The sequence below is a fragment of the Leuciscus leuciscus genome, assembly GCF_965113295.1.
Source record: "Leuciscus leuciscus genome assembly, chromosome: 5".
Classification (NCBI taxonomy): Eukaryota; Metazoa; Chordata; class Actinopteri; order Cypriniformes; family Leuciscidae; genus Leuciscus; species Leuciscus leuciscus.
The window spans coordinates 52,680,966-52,699,104 of NC_138729.1; the positions used below are offsets into that span (position 1 = coordinate 52,680,966).

At 36.5% G+C, this 18,139-nt stretch overlaps 1 protein-coding gene across 1 annotated transcript; it reads left to right on the forward strand.

Annotated features, from left to right (window-relative positions):
* The first annotated feature begins 1,992 nt into the window (after positions 1-1,992).
* rab35a (RAB35, member RAS oncogene family a) lies at positions 1,993-15,636 on the forward strand. The gene is made up of 6 exons (XM_082169930.1): positions 1,993-2,248; positions 2,909-2,959; positions 3,748-3,871; positions 11,647-11,771; positions 12,794-12,918; positions 13,208-15,636. The coding sequence occupies exons 1-6, from the start codon at positions 2,197-2,199 to the stop codon at positions 13,334-13,336; spliced, it is 606 nt and encodes a 201-aa protein (XP_082026056.1). The 5' UTR covers positions 1,993-2,196; the 3' UTR covers positions 13,337-15,636.
* Positions 15,637-18,139: the final 2,503 nt, after the last annotated feature.

The following is an 18,139-nucleotide window of genomic DNA, read 5'->3' on the forward strand; positions in this document are numbered from 1 at the left end:
TCATGAAATTGTGACTAACTCGCAATTGTGACTTTATATCACACAATTATGACTTTATAACTCACAACTACGACTTTATGTCATGAAATTGTGACTAACTCGCAATTGTGACTTTATATCACACAATTATGACTTTATAACTCACAACTACGACTTTATAACTCACAATTGTGACTTTATATCACGCAATTCTGACTTTATAACTCACAACTACGACTTTATATCTCACAATTACGACTTTATGTCATGAAATTGTGACTAACTCGCAATTGTGACTTTATATCACACAATTATGACTTTATAACTCACAACTACGACTTTATAACTCACAATTGTGACTTTATATCACGCAATTCTGACTTTTTATAACTCACAGTTGTGACTATATCAGGCTATTCTAACTTTATCTCGCAATTCTGACTTTATATCACGCAATTACGACTTTATCACAAAATTGTGACTTTATAACTCACAATTCTGACTTTAACTCGCAATTCTGACTTTAACTCGCAATTCTGACTTTTTATCACACAATTCTGACTTTATATCTCGCAATTCTGACTTTTTATCACACAATTCTGACTTTATATCTCGCAATTCTGACTTTTTATCACACAATTCTGACTTTATATCACACAATTCTGACTTTTTATCAGGCAATTCTGACTTTAACTCACAATTGTAACTTTAACTCATAATTACGACTTTATATCATGAAATTGTGACTTTATATCACACAATTCTGACTTTTTATCAGGCAATTCTGACTTTAACTCACAATTGTAACTTTAACTCATAATTACGACTTTATATCATGAAATTGTGACTTTATAACACACAATTCTGACTTTTTATCAGGCAATTGCGACTTTATATCAGATGTAAACTCGCAATTGTGAGATAAAAAGTCAGAATTACATGGGTTACACAGTCCACAGTCATGACAACCAGGAATGATCAAAATGCCTGGAATCCCTGAAAACATAAAAGTCATGGAAATGTCTATATCTTTCTAAATGTCCAGCATGATCAGCTTTACATGCTTTACTCTGGGTCTGAGAATATGGAGATTAGTGTTTATATAAGATCCCTATGCTGTGGTTCTTTGTTCTTTCAAACCTTTATGCATTTGAATATTGTCCACCTTCTCAGTCCACAATGCAAATCTTGTGTGGTTGTGTTGTGACACGTATATCAGCTCATCAATCATGGTGAATAATAGGGTTCTTTTATAAACAATTGTCCATAAACACAATCATGAACATTTATAGCAGGATTCAGTGTCACAGTATTTGGTGTCTCTTTCTCTTTCTACTTCAACACGCATAAAAAAAGCATTTTTAATATGTATGTCCTCAGAGAATATTTCCTCCAGGCATTGATTACCACAGATAATATGCAACACGCACAATACAGTAATATTGTCCACTAATATTTGTATACTGTGTATATAAATAGTGTATAGTATGACTTTGCTGTGTATAATATTGCATAAATGGAAATCTGGAATAATAATAATAATAATAACTGAAAATGCTGCATGCAAAAATCATTATGAATAAACTACAATATTAGATAAATAGAGGCCCTAAAATATTTAGACACATTTGAACACTAATTATATATACAGTATATTATATTATATACAGTCAAACCAACATTTCTTCAACAGTTCTCACATTATCACAGTTTATTGGCTATAGTTTAGAAAATGGTAATAAAATATGAGCAGAACTCAGTTGATATTTGACTGGTTTTGTCCGTCCTTCTGTTAGACTGTCTCACACATGAATTATGTTGAATATCTGTCAGCTGTTAAATTTAACTACACAATTAGATAATACCAGTTTAGCTCAACCAATCACCAAGCAATGCTTCATTTGTACATACACGCCTCTTTAACTCCCCCTGCTGGAGGATCTTCTGCACTACCGCTGTGATTTGTGCGCATGCGCAGTGAGTCATCTCGAGTTCTAGTGGGCGGGGTTTGTTTGAGCGGCTGCGAGCAGCGGCATCAGATCCGCCGAGATGGGTGTGTGAGAGTCTCCGTCCGAAACACACACACATACACACACACACACACCGCTCAAAATAACCCGGGGAGACGATAAAGCTCATATACGACAGCCTCTCCGCCGGGAGAGGAGGAGCAGGAGGGTTTCGGGTCCTGAACGGGCTCGGTGTGCAGGGGGGGCCATGGCGCGGGACTATGATTACCTCTTCAAGCTGCTCATCATCGGGGACAGCGGTAAGGAAACACCGGGGATGAGAAACGGAAACAGGCCTCAGTCGCTTACAACGACATTTACATTCACTATAACGACTTAACCCGGGCTTTTTGCGCTGGATACACACGTAATGCAGACTTTGAGTGATTTGACAGCTTATAAATGACATTGTTGTTGTTTCTGCTTTAACTGATGTAATGGGCCTGTCAACTGAGTTTAGAGTCATTCAGTCTGGGTGTGTTCTGACATTCATTTTTATTATCTACTAAGGTAGAATATGAATATGTTATACTGATTAGCATATTATTTGAAGTGTGTGTGACAGAATGGGTGTATGAACACATTTAACGCATCAAATGTGGGGTTAAATATTAAGCATTTGATTTATGAGGAGACCATTATTTTACTTAATGTTTGAGATGTTGGCATGTAATGACACACACACACATACACACACTTTCTCTCTTACACACACACACTCTCTCTATTCAATTCAATTCTCTCACACACACAGTTTCTCTCTCACTCACTCACACACACACAAACACTCACACACATACACACACTCACTCACACACACACTATAAAAGCACAGAAAGAGATTTTTCGACGACAGCTCATGAATGTCATGTAATGTTTTCTGTGTAAAGCTGTGAACTCTAATGTCTGTGTGTCCACAGGTGTCGGCAAAAGCAGTTTACTCCTGAGATTCGCTGATAACACGTTTTCGGGTAGGATCAACACGTCACGTGTGCTTTTAACAAACATTAACTGTGAAAGAAGATACAGAGTCTCATTACTGTCACTAAAACTGATTACACACACACACACACACACACACACACACACACACACACACACACACACACACACATATGGACACTGCTGTAGCTCATGCTGTTCTACATAATTTAATGCTGGGTAATGTAAGAAAGGTTACAGCGAGTAATAAAGGTTACAAATCTTTGAAAAATAAGTATATCCATTGAGATGCATGCAGATTTATGGAGGGTTATGCTACAAATTAGGGCTGCACGATATTGAAGAAAAATGCGATATGCGACAACTCATTAAATAATGCGATATGCGATACGATAATGCTTAAAGTGTGTAAAATAAACTTAAATTATCTTTAAAATATCTTTAAAATTATATAACCTTCATACGTGTTTCACAATCTTTTTGTGACAGTAAAACGTCCCTAAACTTCTGAAAGTGAACATCAGTGTTTTACTGTATATCAGAAGTGTTATTTTAACATCAGTGTAAACCTCGGGGGTCAGGGGTCAGGTTATCCTACATTAGGGTTATTAAACAACACAAACTGAATAATCAAACGTAAAAATAAAACACTGATTAGTTTTCACTGTATGAATTACATATATCCTGATTCTTGTTAAACATTATTCAGTCTTTTCTTCATGACCCAGTTATTGCAAGCCGTTGCGATTATATACATTTGCGATATTTCCAAGGATGATTTAGTGATTTTTATGCTGATTTCTGTGTGTCGTTGCAGGAAGCTACATCACCACGATCGGCGTGGACTTCAAGATTCGCACGGTGGAAATAAATGGGGAGAAAGTCAAGTTGCAGATTTGGGATACAGCCGGACAGGAGAGATTCAGGACCATCACCTCCACGTGAGTCGCATTAAACTGATGCTTTCTGACACCGTGTGCTAACTACACGTGACACGCCGCATGATAAAAGCCTCTTCTCCATGTTAATGAGAGTGTGTGTCCTAACCAGCCGCGACGGCGACACACAGCGATTCTAGTTTAGAAACGGTTTCTATTTTTCTGTGACGTCGCGCTGGAACAACAAACACAAAGTGTGGCGATGATAATCTCAGGTGCTGTTTATGTGCTTTATTTAATGTTAAAAGCGTGTCATGTGACTCTGAATATCATTTAGTGCTCCAGCTTTGTGGCTGTAAAAGCAACAGTGGATAATTCACCTCAGATCATGAAATTAAACAAATGGAACAAGAACGTTCAAACTGTGAACAAACAAGTGTATTCTTTGACAAAGATTGTTTTAGTAACTCAGTAGCCTGTGTGTTTTTAATAATGTTTAAATGGTGTAATATTTGTGAATTTGATTATGTAGCGACTTATCCATGTTCTTGTGAGTGCCGTCGAGATTACTCTCTGGTGCTGTGAGACTCCGCCCACACACTGTTCTGATTGGCTGACTCCGCCCACACGCTATTCTGATTGGCTGACTCCGCCCACACACTGTTCTGATTGGCTGTGGGTTTTGATTGATTTCGATGCATCTCGCAGTCGCGTCTAGTGTGGACAGACACATTATTTGTCGCTGGAGTCTTGGACACGGTGTAAGATGCAGTTTTGAGAACAGTGTCGCGTGAGTCCTAATGAGATGTTCATTCACATTTATTCATTTACAAGACGCTTTATCCAAATCAACTTATGGGAACAATAGAAGCAGTGAAACTAACAATAGGACAACAATATGTAAGTGCTTATGACCCTTCCCAGTTTAATCTAATGCATGTTTTTTTAATATTTTTTTATAGATAGATATAGAATAGAAGAGAAAATGTTCACATGCTAAAGTCAAACTCAGAGTGAAATCAGTCGAGTGTCCCGTGAGCAGTGAATATGCAGCAAGAGTGTGTTCACTACCAGTCAAAGGTTTGGGATCGGGAAGATTTTTAATGTTTTTAGAAGAAGTCTCTCATTTTTTTGATAAAAAAACTCCAGTCTTCAATGTCACATGATCCTCCAGAAATCATTCTAATATGATGATTTGATGCTCAAGAAACATTTATGATTATTATCAGTGTAGAAAACAGTTGTGTACAATTTTATTTCTGGATTCTTTGATGAATAGAAAGTGAAAAAAACAAATCTTTTGTAACATTAAACACTATCGTTCAAAAGTTTGGGGTCAGTAAGAATTTTTATTTACTTTTTTGGGGGGAAATAAATAAAATAAATCAATACTTTTATTCATCAAGGATGCATTAAATTGACAGTAAAGACGTTCATAATGTTACAAAAGATTAGATTTCAAATAAATGCTGTTCTTTTGAACTTTCTATTCATCAAAGAATCCTGAAAAAAAAAATAAAAAATTATCAAACATTGATAATAATCATAAATGTTTCTTGATCATCAAATCCTCATATTAGAATGATTTGTGAAGGATCATGTGACACTGAAGACTGGAGTAATGATGCTGAAAATTCACAGGAATAAATTACACGACTATATATTCACATAGAAAACAGATGATTTACATTATAATAATATTTAATATTTTCACTGTATTTTAGATCATATAAACACAGCCTTGGTGAGCAGAAGAGACTTCTTTTAAAAACATTAAAAATCTTACAGATCTAAAACTTTTGAACCGCAGTGTAGATGCACTTATTTGATGTAATTAAATAAGTGCATGCGCTGTGTTTGAGAGAGTGTTTGAGAGAGTGTTTGAGAGAGTGTTTGAGAGAGTGTTTGAGAGAGTGTTTGAGAGTGTTTGAGAGAGTGTTTGAGAGAGAGTTTGAGAGAGTGTTTGAGAGTGTTTGAGAGAGTGTTTGAGAGAGAGTTTGAGAGTGTTTGAGAGAGTGTTTGAGAGTGTTTGAGAGAGTGTTTGAGAGTGTTTGAGAGTGTTTGAGAGTGTTTGAGAGAGTGTTTGAGAGAGTGTTTGAGAGTGTTTGAGAGTGTGTTTGAGAGAGTGTTTGAGAGAGTGTTTGAGAGAGTGTTTGAGAGTGTTTGAGAGAGTGTTTGAGAGAGTGTTTGAGAGAGTGTTTGAGAGAGTGTTTGAGAGAGTGTTTGAGAGTGTTTGAGAGTGTTAGAGAGTGTTTGAGAGAGTGTTTGAGAGAGTGTTTGAGAGAGTGTTTGAGAGAGTGTTTGAGAGAGTGTTTGAGAGAGTGTTTGAGAGTGTTTGAGAGTGTGTTTGAGAGAGTGTTTGAGAGAGTGTTTGAGAGAGTGTTTGAGAGAGTGTTTGAGAGTGTTTGAGAGAGTGTTTGAGAGAGTGTTTGAGAGAGTGTTTGAGAGAGTGTTTGAGAGAGTGTTTGAGAGTGTTTGAGAGTGTTAGAGAGTGTTTGAGAGAGTGTTTGAGAGAGTGTTTGAGAGAGTGTTTGAGAGAGTGTTTGAGAGTGTTTGAGAGAGTGTTTGAGAGTGAAGCGCTGTGTTCGTTTACTCGTGATCCGCCGGTGTCTTCAGCGTCTCGATTCACAGCTAATGCTCAACATGAAGATCCTCCGCGCGGCGGATCCGCTGTGAGTCTGAGTCGCTTTAATATGTTCAACATGCGTCTGAGAACGAGACACGCGACACACATCTTCACAAACTTATGATGAGAAGCGCTGAGCAACTAAAGGATGGTTTAACATTTGAAAATGAAAAAAAACAAAAACAAACAGCCATATGAATATTAATATATATTTATTTTTCTTTACAGTGAAGTATTATATTAATAATTTTACTAATAATATTATAATATATATAATTAACTAATATATTATAGGTATATGAATTGTATATCATTTAATATATATATATATATATATATAATATAATATATATATATATATAATAAGTTAATATATTAAGATTATTATATATTAATATAATATTACAATTTAGATTTTTTATAATTTATATATATATTTTCTCTATATGTCTCTTTTTTTTATTTAATAATCATTAAAATGATCATATTATATTATAATTAAGGGTTTTTACGGTTGCGGTAAGTTTTAAGTTGGATGGTTTAACATTTGAAAATAAAAATATTCCGCCATATGAATATTAAATATATTTATTTTTCTTAAATGGTCTATTATTATTTTACAGTGAAATATATTAATAATATTACTTATAATATATAATAAATAAATAAATATATAATATATTATTTAATGTGTGTGTATGTATGTATATGTATGTATATATATATATATATATATATATATATATATATATATATATAACATAATATTAATATAATAATATAATATTACAATGTTTTTATTTAATAATCATATTATTTTATTATTCTTATTTTACAGCCATAGTGATATACGTATAATCACAAAAAAATTGCCAAATGGTGAGCCCTACAAACCAGCACAGCAAACCTGGGATTTTAAATTGCCGTGTGTGTGTGTGTGTGTGTGTGTGTGTGTGTGTGTGTGTGTGTGTGTGTGTGTGTGTGTGTGTGTGTGTGTGTGTGTGTGTGTGTGTGTGTGTGTGTGTGTGTGTGTGTGTGTCATTTCCTTGTAATCCAGCTGTGAATCTTAGAATACCATCGAGGAAATAAGTCTTAAATTAGGAGTGTTTCAGTGGTAAAAGTAATATTTTTAGAGTGCAATCTAAATGTTCATTGAGATCTGATAAACGGCAGGCAAATGGAGACGCAGGTTTTCGAGAGTCTTGTTTCCTCTTTCAGTCTGTAGAGAAACCGCAGCCTTCCTTCTGATGCTCAATACCTTCAGTTTCAGTACATGATCCACTTCATGCCCTCAAACACACGTTTGCACCAGAACTGAAGTCAGACAATGAGGACGCTTGAAGGAAACTGAAGCATTAAAGCCTGTCGCTCTTTGAAGTGCCTGTTTTTAAGGATAAATAAGTTAAAACCTTCATGTTTCAAACCTTATCTTTTGAGGAAGACAAAAGGAGATGTAAAAATATCTCAATATTGATTGAAAAATGTTTTTTTCAGTTAATGTGTAAATAAAATTTCGCTAAACAATATTTGTAGCGCAACTACTCTCCAGTAATTATTATTATTTTTTTAATCTTTCAAATTGTCAGTTTTGTCTACAAACAAAAGTTCGGTTTAATAGTTTTGTGCTATTTTGTTAATTTGAAGCTTTGAACCTGAAATATTTCCAAATGAATCCAGATAAATCACATTAAATTAGCTTTTTAATCAGAATTAAATTGATTTGTGAAATCCGTGTCAATATCAGCAGGGCTGGGTTATAACATTATAACAATATTTTTTCCATATCGTACAATATGGATATTTATCACGATATTCATGTACCATTAACTGGGAAGGAAATGCTTTGCTGTGTGTTCAGCTGTGTGTTGGAGACGGGGAGTGAGTCTGAGCTCCACAAAGACACTGTTGATGGAGTCCGCTGGTATGTGGAGCGCAGGGATGATCATCATACGCTCTCCTATTAGAATAAGTGAATCTCAGCTCAGGATCAGCTCATATACACACTACACTACACTAGCTGACCCAAACCTGACGCACCTCTGCATGTTCTGCAAGTGTCAGATCACCAAATGAGTGTTTCAACATGGGAACATCTGATGATGTTCACCACTTCCTGTCAGTGATGATGTCATTCACAGGAAGTGAAAGAGGCATTGGGAATCATTTAAATAATATTGAAGATGAACGAGAAACAGCGAGTGCTCTTTGCCATCTATTTTTAACCGCAGCAAACGGCGGTCTATCTGTGTCCAGTCTCGGAGTCAGCACGGCGAGTACCACTGTATGTACACAGAGACCTGTCATAAATTATAGGAACGTTTCTGACTGCTAAAATGAGCTTCTCATTCAACTAGCCTCGGTCGGACTCGGCACTGAAGGGTGACGCTTCACGTGTGCTCTACTGACTTGGTTGTCGCTCCCGAAAGTCGCTCTTCATTTGCATAATGTTGAACAGATCTCAACTTTGTCGCGTCGCCATCCGGTCGCAGTCGCGCGTGTCGTTGGAAATCGCCCGCTCCCCATTGAAATGAATGGTATCGTGTCGCTTGTAGTGTGAACGGGGCTTACTCCTCAAATTTAATATTTCAACAAATTTGCATGTTTGCAGTTCTTTGGTGTTGACTAATGGTCACATGACGTGCACGTAAACGAATAAAATATTCCATCATTTTTAGTAAGCGTTTTATTTTATGATTATTGAATTTATTTAAATTTTACATTTTTATGACTTATTATTAGCTTTTCATTAGGGATGCACGATATATCGGCCACTGTATCGGTATCGGCCCATACATGTTCATTTTTAATGTTATCGGCCCGATAAGAACATTTGGCCGATATATTAAAGCCGATAGTTAATGTTTTATTTCCTTCATCTGAGACATGATTAGGGGTGTAACAATACAGCGACATGAACTGATGCATCGATCTAACGTATGCCACACTTAAAATATCCATAATCTAGGGCTGGGACGACACACCCATCTCCCAATTCGATACTATCACGATACTTGGGTGCCGATACGATATGTATTGCGATTATTTTTTTATTTTTTAGAATTGCAAGATTTCTACAAGTATTGCGATTTGATATTACCCTGGTAATCCAGAGTTCTCGCGAGAGCACAAGTTGAGTTTGCTCAGCGAGTTACTCTGGCGTCCAGTAACGATGCTCATTAAATATGCCCCTCGATCTGAGCTGCACCAATCACATCGGGTTATCTGATATAGGCGGGCCAGAGGCGAGATGACGACAGCGCTGTGACGTCGAAGTCATTAGTAAACATTGCAAGATGGCCATGGATGAACACCATTTGTTTGAAACGGCTTTGGCCGCTACAATGAACGAGTTAGACTTTTTCTCTAAAACAGGAACTGAAGACGCCGCTCGAATCCTTCCTTTGCAAGAAGGGTGTTTCTGCTGTTTTGCCGACCGGATACAGCAAGAGTCTAATCTATCAGTGAGCTCCGCTGGTAGCTAAGCAATAACTTGTTGTGATTGGTCGTAGTGTTATCCAATTGCGTGGTGCCGCCCCTCGAGCCGGCCGATTTTCATTAGTCGATGCCAGACCATTAATCTTTCAGATTTAGGTCTGGATTTCCAGGCTAATTCGATATAGCAATTTTTTTAACACTAGACCATCGGGAAAAGTTAAATCATACACTTACACAGACTGTACATGATGTATAAGATGAGTCATATCTGTTTGAATTTTAGCGGGGATTCACGTGCAGAAGGCTCGTCCTCTCCTGACAGTGAAATGAACATATTTGTCTGACTTTCTAACATTTACAGATGGAGAATATCCCTGTGAAATGTAAGTTAAGCACTGACGAAAGCACCAAATCTCAAACGCATTATACAGGGCCGGTATCTATCTATCTGTCAGTCAGTCAGCAACAGTATCTGTCAGAGCAGGACAAGCTGCTTTACACTTGTTAACTATATTTTACCAGTTATTCTGAAGCCCTTAATATAAGCTTGTGTCATGTTTAGGACAAACTGTATGTAGGAGCCAAAATCTGTGCTATGTACTTTCCCTGCAGCAGCTCACACTGCGTCCTCTGCTATTTTTCAGATGTGCTCGCATCAAACTACTGTATCGATATAAACGGTATTGCCTCATTCCATATCGTCTTAAAAAAAATATCGATATCGTACAAACTCGACATACCGCCCAACTCTAGATTCAATAACAAATACATTTTTTAACAGTCACTTGTCACAATGTAATCGATAAAGGCATTATTTTAAGCACCGAGTTTCTATCAAAAGCTGATAGAAAGCTTTCTATTTTGATCGCTACCGTAGACATCAGTGTTCATATCTGAACTTTAAACTTTTATCCAAGTACTTCTATGATAATTTTAACAATTGCATCACAGAAATAATGATCCTATGAGGTTGAAAAGGCTGTTTGTGAAGCGGTTTCATGACGACTCTCTCCGGGTCGGCGCCAACACAGATCTAAATGTTGCGATATGATTTTGTCAAAGTTTAATAGACTGACGGATTGAAAGATCGTGTGTGTGTTTGAGTGGAGTTCACAGTCTTTTAAAGATGAACCGTGCGGCTCTACTGTCTTCTCTCTCTCTCTCTCTGTATATGAGCAGCACGAGGGCTTTCAGTGCGTTCAGTCTCGCGTCTCTTCCACGATATTACGCCACTCAACACTCATAGATGACGACACATTTCATCCTCTGTTGGAACGAAACGAAACTCTGTCGTCTACAAGCAAGGACAAAAATAAAGCAATTGAATTTGAATTAATATCGATTCTGGAATAAACAAAAAATTTTAGATTCGAAAAATAAATAAATTGTGATAGCTAGGTGAACCGATAATTTTCTCCGCTGAAATAGACGCCACAAGATTGACTGAACCCTAATAGCGCCAGTCTTTTCTTCCGTATTGTGACGTATATCCGCTTCTGGAACAAGATCAAATGTGGGCGGGGCTTGATTGTGTCTGTGGGGAATTGATTGGATTGTTGTGGTTTGCTATTGGCTGATCTCATGTGAGTGACAGGTTATAGCTCCGCCCACATCATCAGAGAAGAGATGCTGCAAGAGGAAGTTATTCTGATTCAAGATTATTAAAACTTATATAAATCAAGCAATGGCAACTGAATTATTGTTGATCAGTGTGTCTGTGGCTGATCTCAGATCAGGAGTTTTATTGTGTTTGTTTGTGTCATGTGATCTCTTTCAGGTACTACAGAGGCACACACGGCGTTATAGTGGTTTATGACGTCAGCAGCGCAGAGTCGTTCGTGAACGTCAAACGCTGGCTTCATGAAATCAATCAAAACTGTGACGACGTTTGTCGAATATTAGGTAAATAGATTGTTGCTTTTTTGGATGAATTTCACAAAGAAATGTCCTGGTCCTCCTGTTGCACACATTATTCTCCTTAAAGAGTTATAAGATACAGTATTTTAAATGTTTAAGATGTTTTTTCAGCTTTTTTTTATAAAGAATGGTAAAAATTCATCTCTACTGCCTATGAAGAAAATAATGGTATTTTTATTTTTTTTATATACTATTATTTTTTATATTTTATGAGAGATTTTTTGGAAGGAAATGTGTTTAATTGACTTAATTACACGAAAAAAAATAAAATAGAAATAGACCTAATAATAGACATAATATTCTTTATCTTTAATCTATTTCTTACATTTTTAATATTTTGGAGATGAAATAAGAATTTGACATTTTTTGATGGAATTTGATCAGATTCAGCCTTTTAGCATGTGATGAACTCCTGATGATCAGTGTGTGGTTACTTTGCTGCTAATTAAAGGTGCAGTAAGAGATTTCTGAGAAACACTTGATATTTGACATCAACCCAAACAGACACGCCCCCTCGCTTCACTGCTCCGCCCCCAGATGCATGAGTGGATGTCTCTGTAATAGCTGAAGCCGAGCAAAATAATGCTTCTCCATCTTGCTCACTCTCTCTCCTCCCCCTTCATGAGTGGACACGCCCCCTACTGCTGATTGGCTCACTCTCTCTCCTCCCCCTTCATGAGTGGACACGCCCCCTACTGCTGATTGGCTCACTCTCTCTCCTCCCCCTTCATGAGTGGACACGCCCCCTACTGCTGATTGGCTCACTCTCTCTCCTCCCCCTTCATGAGTGGACACGCCCCCTACTGCTGATTGGCTCACTCTCTCTCCTCCCCCATCATGAGTGGACACGCCCCCTACTGCTGATTGGCTACAAGAGTGTTGTGCTGCTCGGACCGATCCACTTTCAACAGCGTTTCTCAGAAATCTCTTACTGCATCTTTAAGATGTGACTCTTGTTTTTGTTATTGGTTATATTTGGTTTTAATGGTCATGTGGTCTGAATTCAGTGGGTAATAAGAATGATGACCCCGCCTCTAAAGTGGTGGAGACCAATGATGCGCAGAAGTTTGCTGAGCAGATGGGCATCCGACTGTTCGAGACCAGCGCCAAGGAGAACGTCAACGTGGAGGATGTAAGTGTACACACAAACATCTGCATCCATGTGAATATTATCAAGTTACAAAAATGATTTTGTACCTAAAAAGTTTAATGTAACAATGGCTGCGTTTACATGCATTTAGAGATCTGAAAGCAGGATGGATTCTGATTGGCTGTCATTGTTTTTATTGTTCATCAACTCTGAATGTGATTCCAATGATATTGTCTAGTCTGGTCTTTTGTTTCATGTAATTTTTAGAAGACATCTAATGTTCAGAAATGCCTTGTTTTCATTGGTTCACTGTGTTGTGTCTTCATGTCAGATGTTCAACTGCGTCACTGAGCTCGTCCTGAAGACCCGGAAGGAGTCGGTGGCCAAACAACAGCAGCAACAGCAGAGCGAAGTGATCAAACTGAGTAAGAGCAGCAAACGCAAGAAGAAATGCTGCTAATGGACTGGACACACACACACACACACACACACACACACACACACACACACACACACACACACACACACACTCACACACACACTCACACACACACACACTCTTAGACAAAACGCCACTGAACTGACAAGAGCCAGAGAGCTTAACATACTTCAACCAACCCGTCAGAGACTAGTAATGAGAGATATATCTAGAGATTTACTAATGATGAGCCGGTTTGGACTTCGGGAGGCGAACAAGCTCGGATGTTTTAGCCGGAGTGGATTCCAGTGGCATCGCACTTTTGTCTTTTCTTTCCTGCCACGAGAATTTTAAAATGGAGAATGAAATGTTTTCTCTCTTCATGCATCTTCATCGTCCACGTTTCGCGCGGCTGTGGGATCAAAACCAGCGAGGCCCGGCGTGAGTGTCGGTGTGGCCAATCAGGACGTCGGAGAACATCACGTGTTTTCATGCTCTCGTTATTGACGGCCACTTTATGGACCAAACATGTGCTGATCTGCCAACCGCCGAGAGACACTCGGTCTACCTTTTGCTTTCTCTTTTGTCTTTCATTTTTGTAAAATTGTATTTTTTTACTAACAAATCATACAATCAAACACACAGTAGCGTTAGGGGGATCTCACTGGAAGCTCGTTTTCACCACAGAATACAATAATTATAATAATAATGGTAATTGCAACTTAACTTTGTCTCGGACTGACTTGGAATCGACAGCTTATGTAAAGTCAGAATTGCGAGTTTCTATAAATGGCAGAATTATCTGTAAAATCTGCAATTTTTTTCTCAATTGTTTATATCTCAAAATTCTGAATTGCAAGTTTATAATAAAAAAGGTCAGAATTGCGAGACATAAACTCACAGTAATAATTTCTCCCCCAATTTTTTATGTCTCAGTTCGGAGAAAAAAAGTCAGAATTGCGAGTTTCTATAAATGGCAGAATTATCTATAAAGAAGTCAAAATTGCAAGATATTAACTCACAGTTGCAAGAAAAAGTAAAAAAAAATTGTCTCAATTGATTATATCTCACAATTCTGAGAAAAAGTCAGAATTGCAAGTTTATATAGAAAAGGTCAGAATTGTGAGATATAAACAGCAGAAACAAATACTTTTTTTATAGATAATTCCGACCTTTTTTTAATATAAACTCACAATTCTGACATTTTTCTTACAACTGCAATTCAGATTTTTTTTCTCTCAATTGTTTATATCTCACAATATCACGAAAAAGTCAGAATTGCAAGTGTATATAAAAAAAGTCAGAATTATCTGTAAAAAAAATCTGAATTGCAAGTTTATAATAAAAATGTTCAGAATTGCGAGATACAAACTCAGTGATAATTTATCTAAATTTTTTTGTCTCAATTCGGAGAAAAAAAGTCAGAATTGCTAGTTTATATAAAAAAGGTCAGAATTGTGAGATATAAACAGCAGAAAAAAAATACTTTTTTATAGATAATTCTGACTTTTTTTATGTAAACTCACAATTCTGACTTTTTTCTTACAACCACAATTCAGTTTTTTTTTCTCTCAATTGTTTATATCTCACAATATCACAAAAAAGTCAGAATTGCAAGTGTATATAAAAAAAGGTCAGAATTATCTGTAAAAAAAAAATTCTGAATTGCGGTTGTAAGAAAAAAGTCAGAATTGTGAGATTAATACCCACTTATCTTTAAAAAAACACACAAAACATTTTTTTATCCTGTGTCGGAAACAAGCTTCCACAGAATCTGGTGCCATTGACTGAACGTGATCATATTTGAGGAAATGCTGAATCTGATGTGAAAGTGCTGAGTCATCATCAGAGACGATCATGTTCTGTCTTCATTTACTCTCTCCCACACGTCACCGCCAACCGCTTCCCTTCTTCTGTGCAGCGTGAACATTCTGCCAAACGTCTCCTGCAGGGTTTCACAGAAGAGCGGGTTCGGACGGACATGAGGGAGAGTAAATGATCTTAGAGCTGTGAAGAACAGTGATCATGTGACTGATGTATTTCCCAGTTAAACATCACACAACCCGATGATTGAAACGTTCACTTTCCGTGTCAGTTTTTGCACAGATTGTGGGAGCGACTGACTCTTGCTTGTGGAGTCTGTACCGAACGCCCGTACGGATCCACCGCTGTGCTAATCTGTGTCGATGTGATGAACACGCATGTCTGCATGTGGACACTCACACGTGCGTATGTGTGCTTCTGTGTGTATGTGTAATGATCTGGTGTACACTGGAAAACATGAAATATTACTCATATTCATTGTCCCAACAACACCATAATAAACATTTTAAAAGAACAAACCGCGTGAGTTGTTTCTGCAGTCGTTCCACCACTAGGTGGCGCTCTAACCCTGCGGTTCAACACTTGTTTTATTCAGATCTACAGTTTGATAGAATTACTGACATGCTTTTGTTTTTGGATGAGCTGAATTTACAGAAAAATACTGTAAAATAGTGAAATATTATAATGTAAATCATCTGTTTTCTATGTGAATATCTAGTAAAGTGTATTTTATATCCTGTCAATTTTCAGCATCATTACTCCAGTCTTCAGTGTCACATGATCCTTCAGAAATCATTCTAATATGATGATTTGATGCTCAATTATTATCGGTGTGCAATTATTGCTATTGGTTCTTATTATTATCAATGTTTATAATTGTTTTTGCTGAATTTTTTTTATTTTCCAGGATTCTTTGATGAATAGAAAGTTCAGAAGAACAGCATTTATTTGAAATAGAATATTTTGTAATATTATAAATGTCTTTACTGTCACTTTTGATCAATTAAAGGCATCCTTGATGAATAAAAGTATTAATTTAGTATTTTTTTTAACCTTACCCCAATCTTTTGAATGATAGTTAATCACGGTTTCCACAAAAATATGAACCGTTTTCAACACTGATAATAATCATAAATGTTTCTTGAGCATCAGATCATCATATTAGAGTGATTTGTGAAGGATCATGTGACACTGAAGACTGGAGTAATGATGCTGAACATTCAGTTTTGATCACAGGAATAAATTACACTTTACTAGATATTCACATAGAGAACAGATGATTTACATTATAATAATATTTCACTATTTTTACTGTATTTTGATCAAATAAATTCAGACTTAATAAACGAGACTTCTTTTTTTTTCAAGTACAGGATGTAATATGTATTTTTCTTTTATAGTAATTGACCCCTGCTCATGTTATATAATGAGTGAGTCATTTAAGTGAACAAATGCTTATATTTCATATTTCATACTTGTATTACTTATATTTTCATATTCGTTCAGTCAACAGTCATTCCAGTTGTAACTTATCCATGCTGACAAGTAATTAGATAATTTTAGTAAATTAAATAATTGTTAACACTTTACAGTAAGGTTCAGAACTAACCATGAGCAATACATTTGTTACTGTATTTGTTAATCTTTAATGTTTGTTAATAAAAATCCAGCTGTTTATTGTTAGCTCATGTTAGTTCACAGTGCATTAACTAATGTTAAGAAGATTTTAATAAAGTATTAGTAAATGTTGAAATTAATAAATGCTGTATAAGTGCAGTTCATTATTAGTTCATGCTAATGTATTGTTAACTAATGAACCTTATTGTAATGTGTGACCAGTAATGTTAATAGCACAGCCATTCAAAACCCCAGGGATATCGCATAGTGAGTAATTGTTAGCAGGGATTGGTGTAAACACAGATATCAGACACCAGTCGTGTGTAAACCGGCGGGTCATGGTCAAAAGATCATGTGTGTGCATTAAACCTTCAGTGTAAACGCAGCATGACGTCTGGTCCTGTAGTTTCAGCTCCAGATGGTGCCGTGACCCGAGAGGTCGTGTCTATAATAATGCCTCATTTATTCATTCATCCCTTAAAACTCATCTTTAATCACCAAAATGACATCCCTTAAAACTCGCTTGACTGTAACTCGACACCCTCGCCTCATTTAGTATGCGCGGCTCTATGAATATGCAAATTCACCCCGCCTCCACTCACTCACTCAGCTCAGAGATCCACTGGTTGACGATCACACGTTGATCTGATTGGTTACAAGGTAGTTTGTGACGTCAGAAACACCAGCGATTTCAAAGCGTGTGTTTGAGACTGTCTTTGGTTCACTGCAGTTTTAAGGAGGAAATACTCAGCAATGCTGTCGACTTATGAACTTACACATGGTTTGTCTTAAAGCAGATTAAAAACACCACATAGACACATAAACAACATTAAACACTGGATTTACACCACAGGGGGACTTTAAGATTTATGTGTTTGAATTGCATTTAATATTTCCATCCGTATGGATCACGTAAACTAATGAACTTAATGTGATGCATATTTGTATTAGTAATTATTATATTTAAGCAGGTCAGATGCTGTTTTAATGTTTTAAACACAATAATCAGGTCGTTTATATATTTACCATCAACTTGATTTCAATCTCATGCATTTTAATTAATTGAATATTGCTCGTTTCAATATTTTTAAACATAATCATACTTTTGAACAGAATAAAGGTAGTTTTCAAATTCACAATGAACAGATTTCTAAGCAATTTGAATAAATCTGATTATTCAAATATAAGCATATAGATGCAAATATGCATGATTTTTTTTTTAAATGCAACTAATTTATGCACGACTGACTAATGTTCATCACATTCAGTTTATTAGTTTATGATCCAAATGCATGGTGACTTTATCTGCAATAATCTCGTGAAACTGTTTTACGGTGTTTTTGTGGTCAAGATTTTGCTAAACATCTCTTTTTATGCTCCAAAATAACATAAAGGTGAGAATTA

Coding starts and splice junctions, on each gene's coding strand:
- rab35a (XM_082169930.1), top strand. CDS start 2,197: ATGGCGCGGGACTATGATTACCTCTTCAAGCTGCTCATCATCGGGGAC. Junction 3,872..11,646: donor TTCAGGACCATCACCTCCAC/GTGAGTCGCATT, acceptor GATCTCTTTCAG/GTACTACAGAGGCACACACG. Junction 12,919..13,207: donor AGAACGTCAACGTGGAGGAT/GTAAGTGTACAC, acceptor TCTTCATGTCAG/ATGTTCAACTGCGTCACTGA.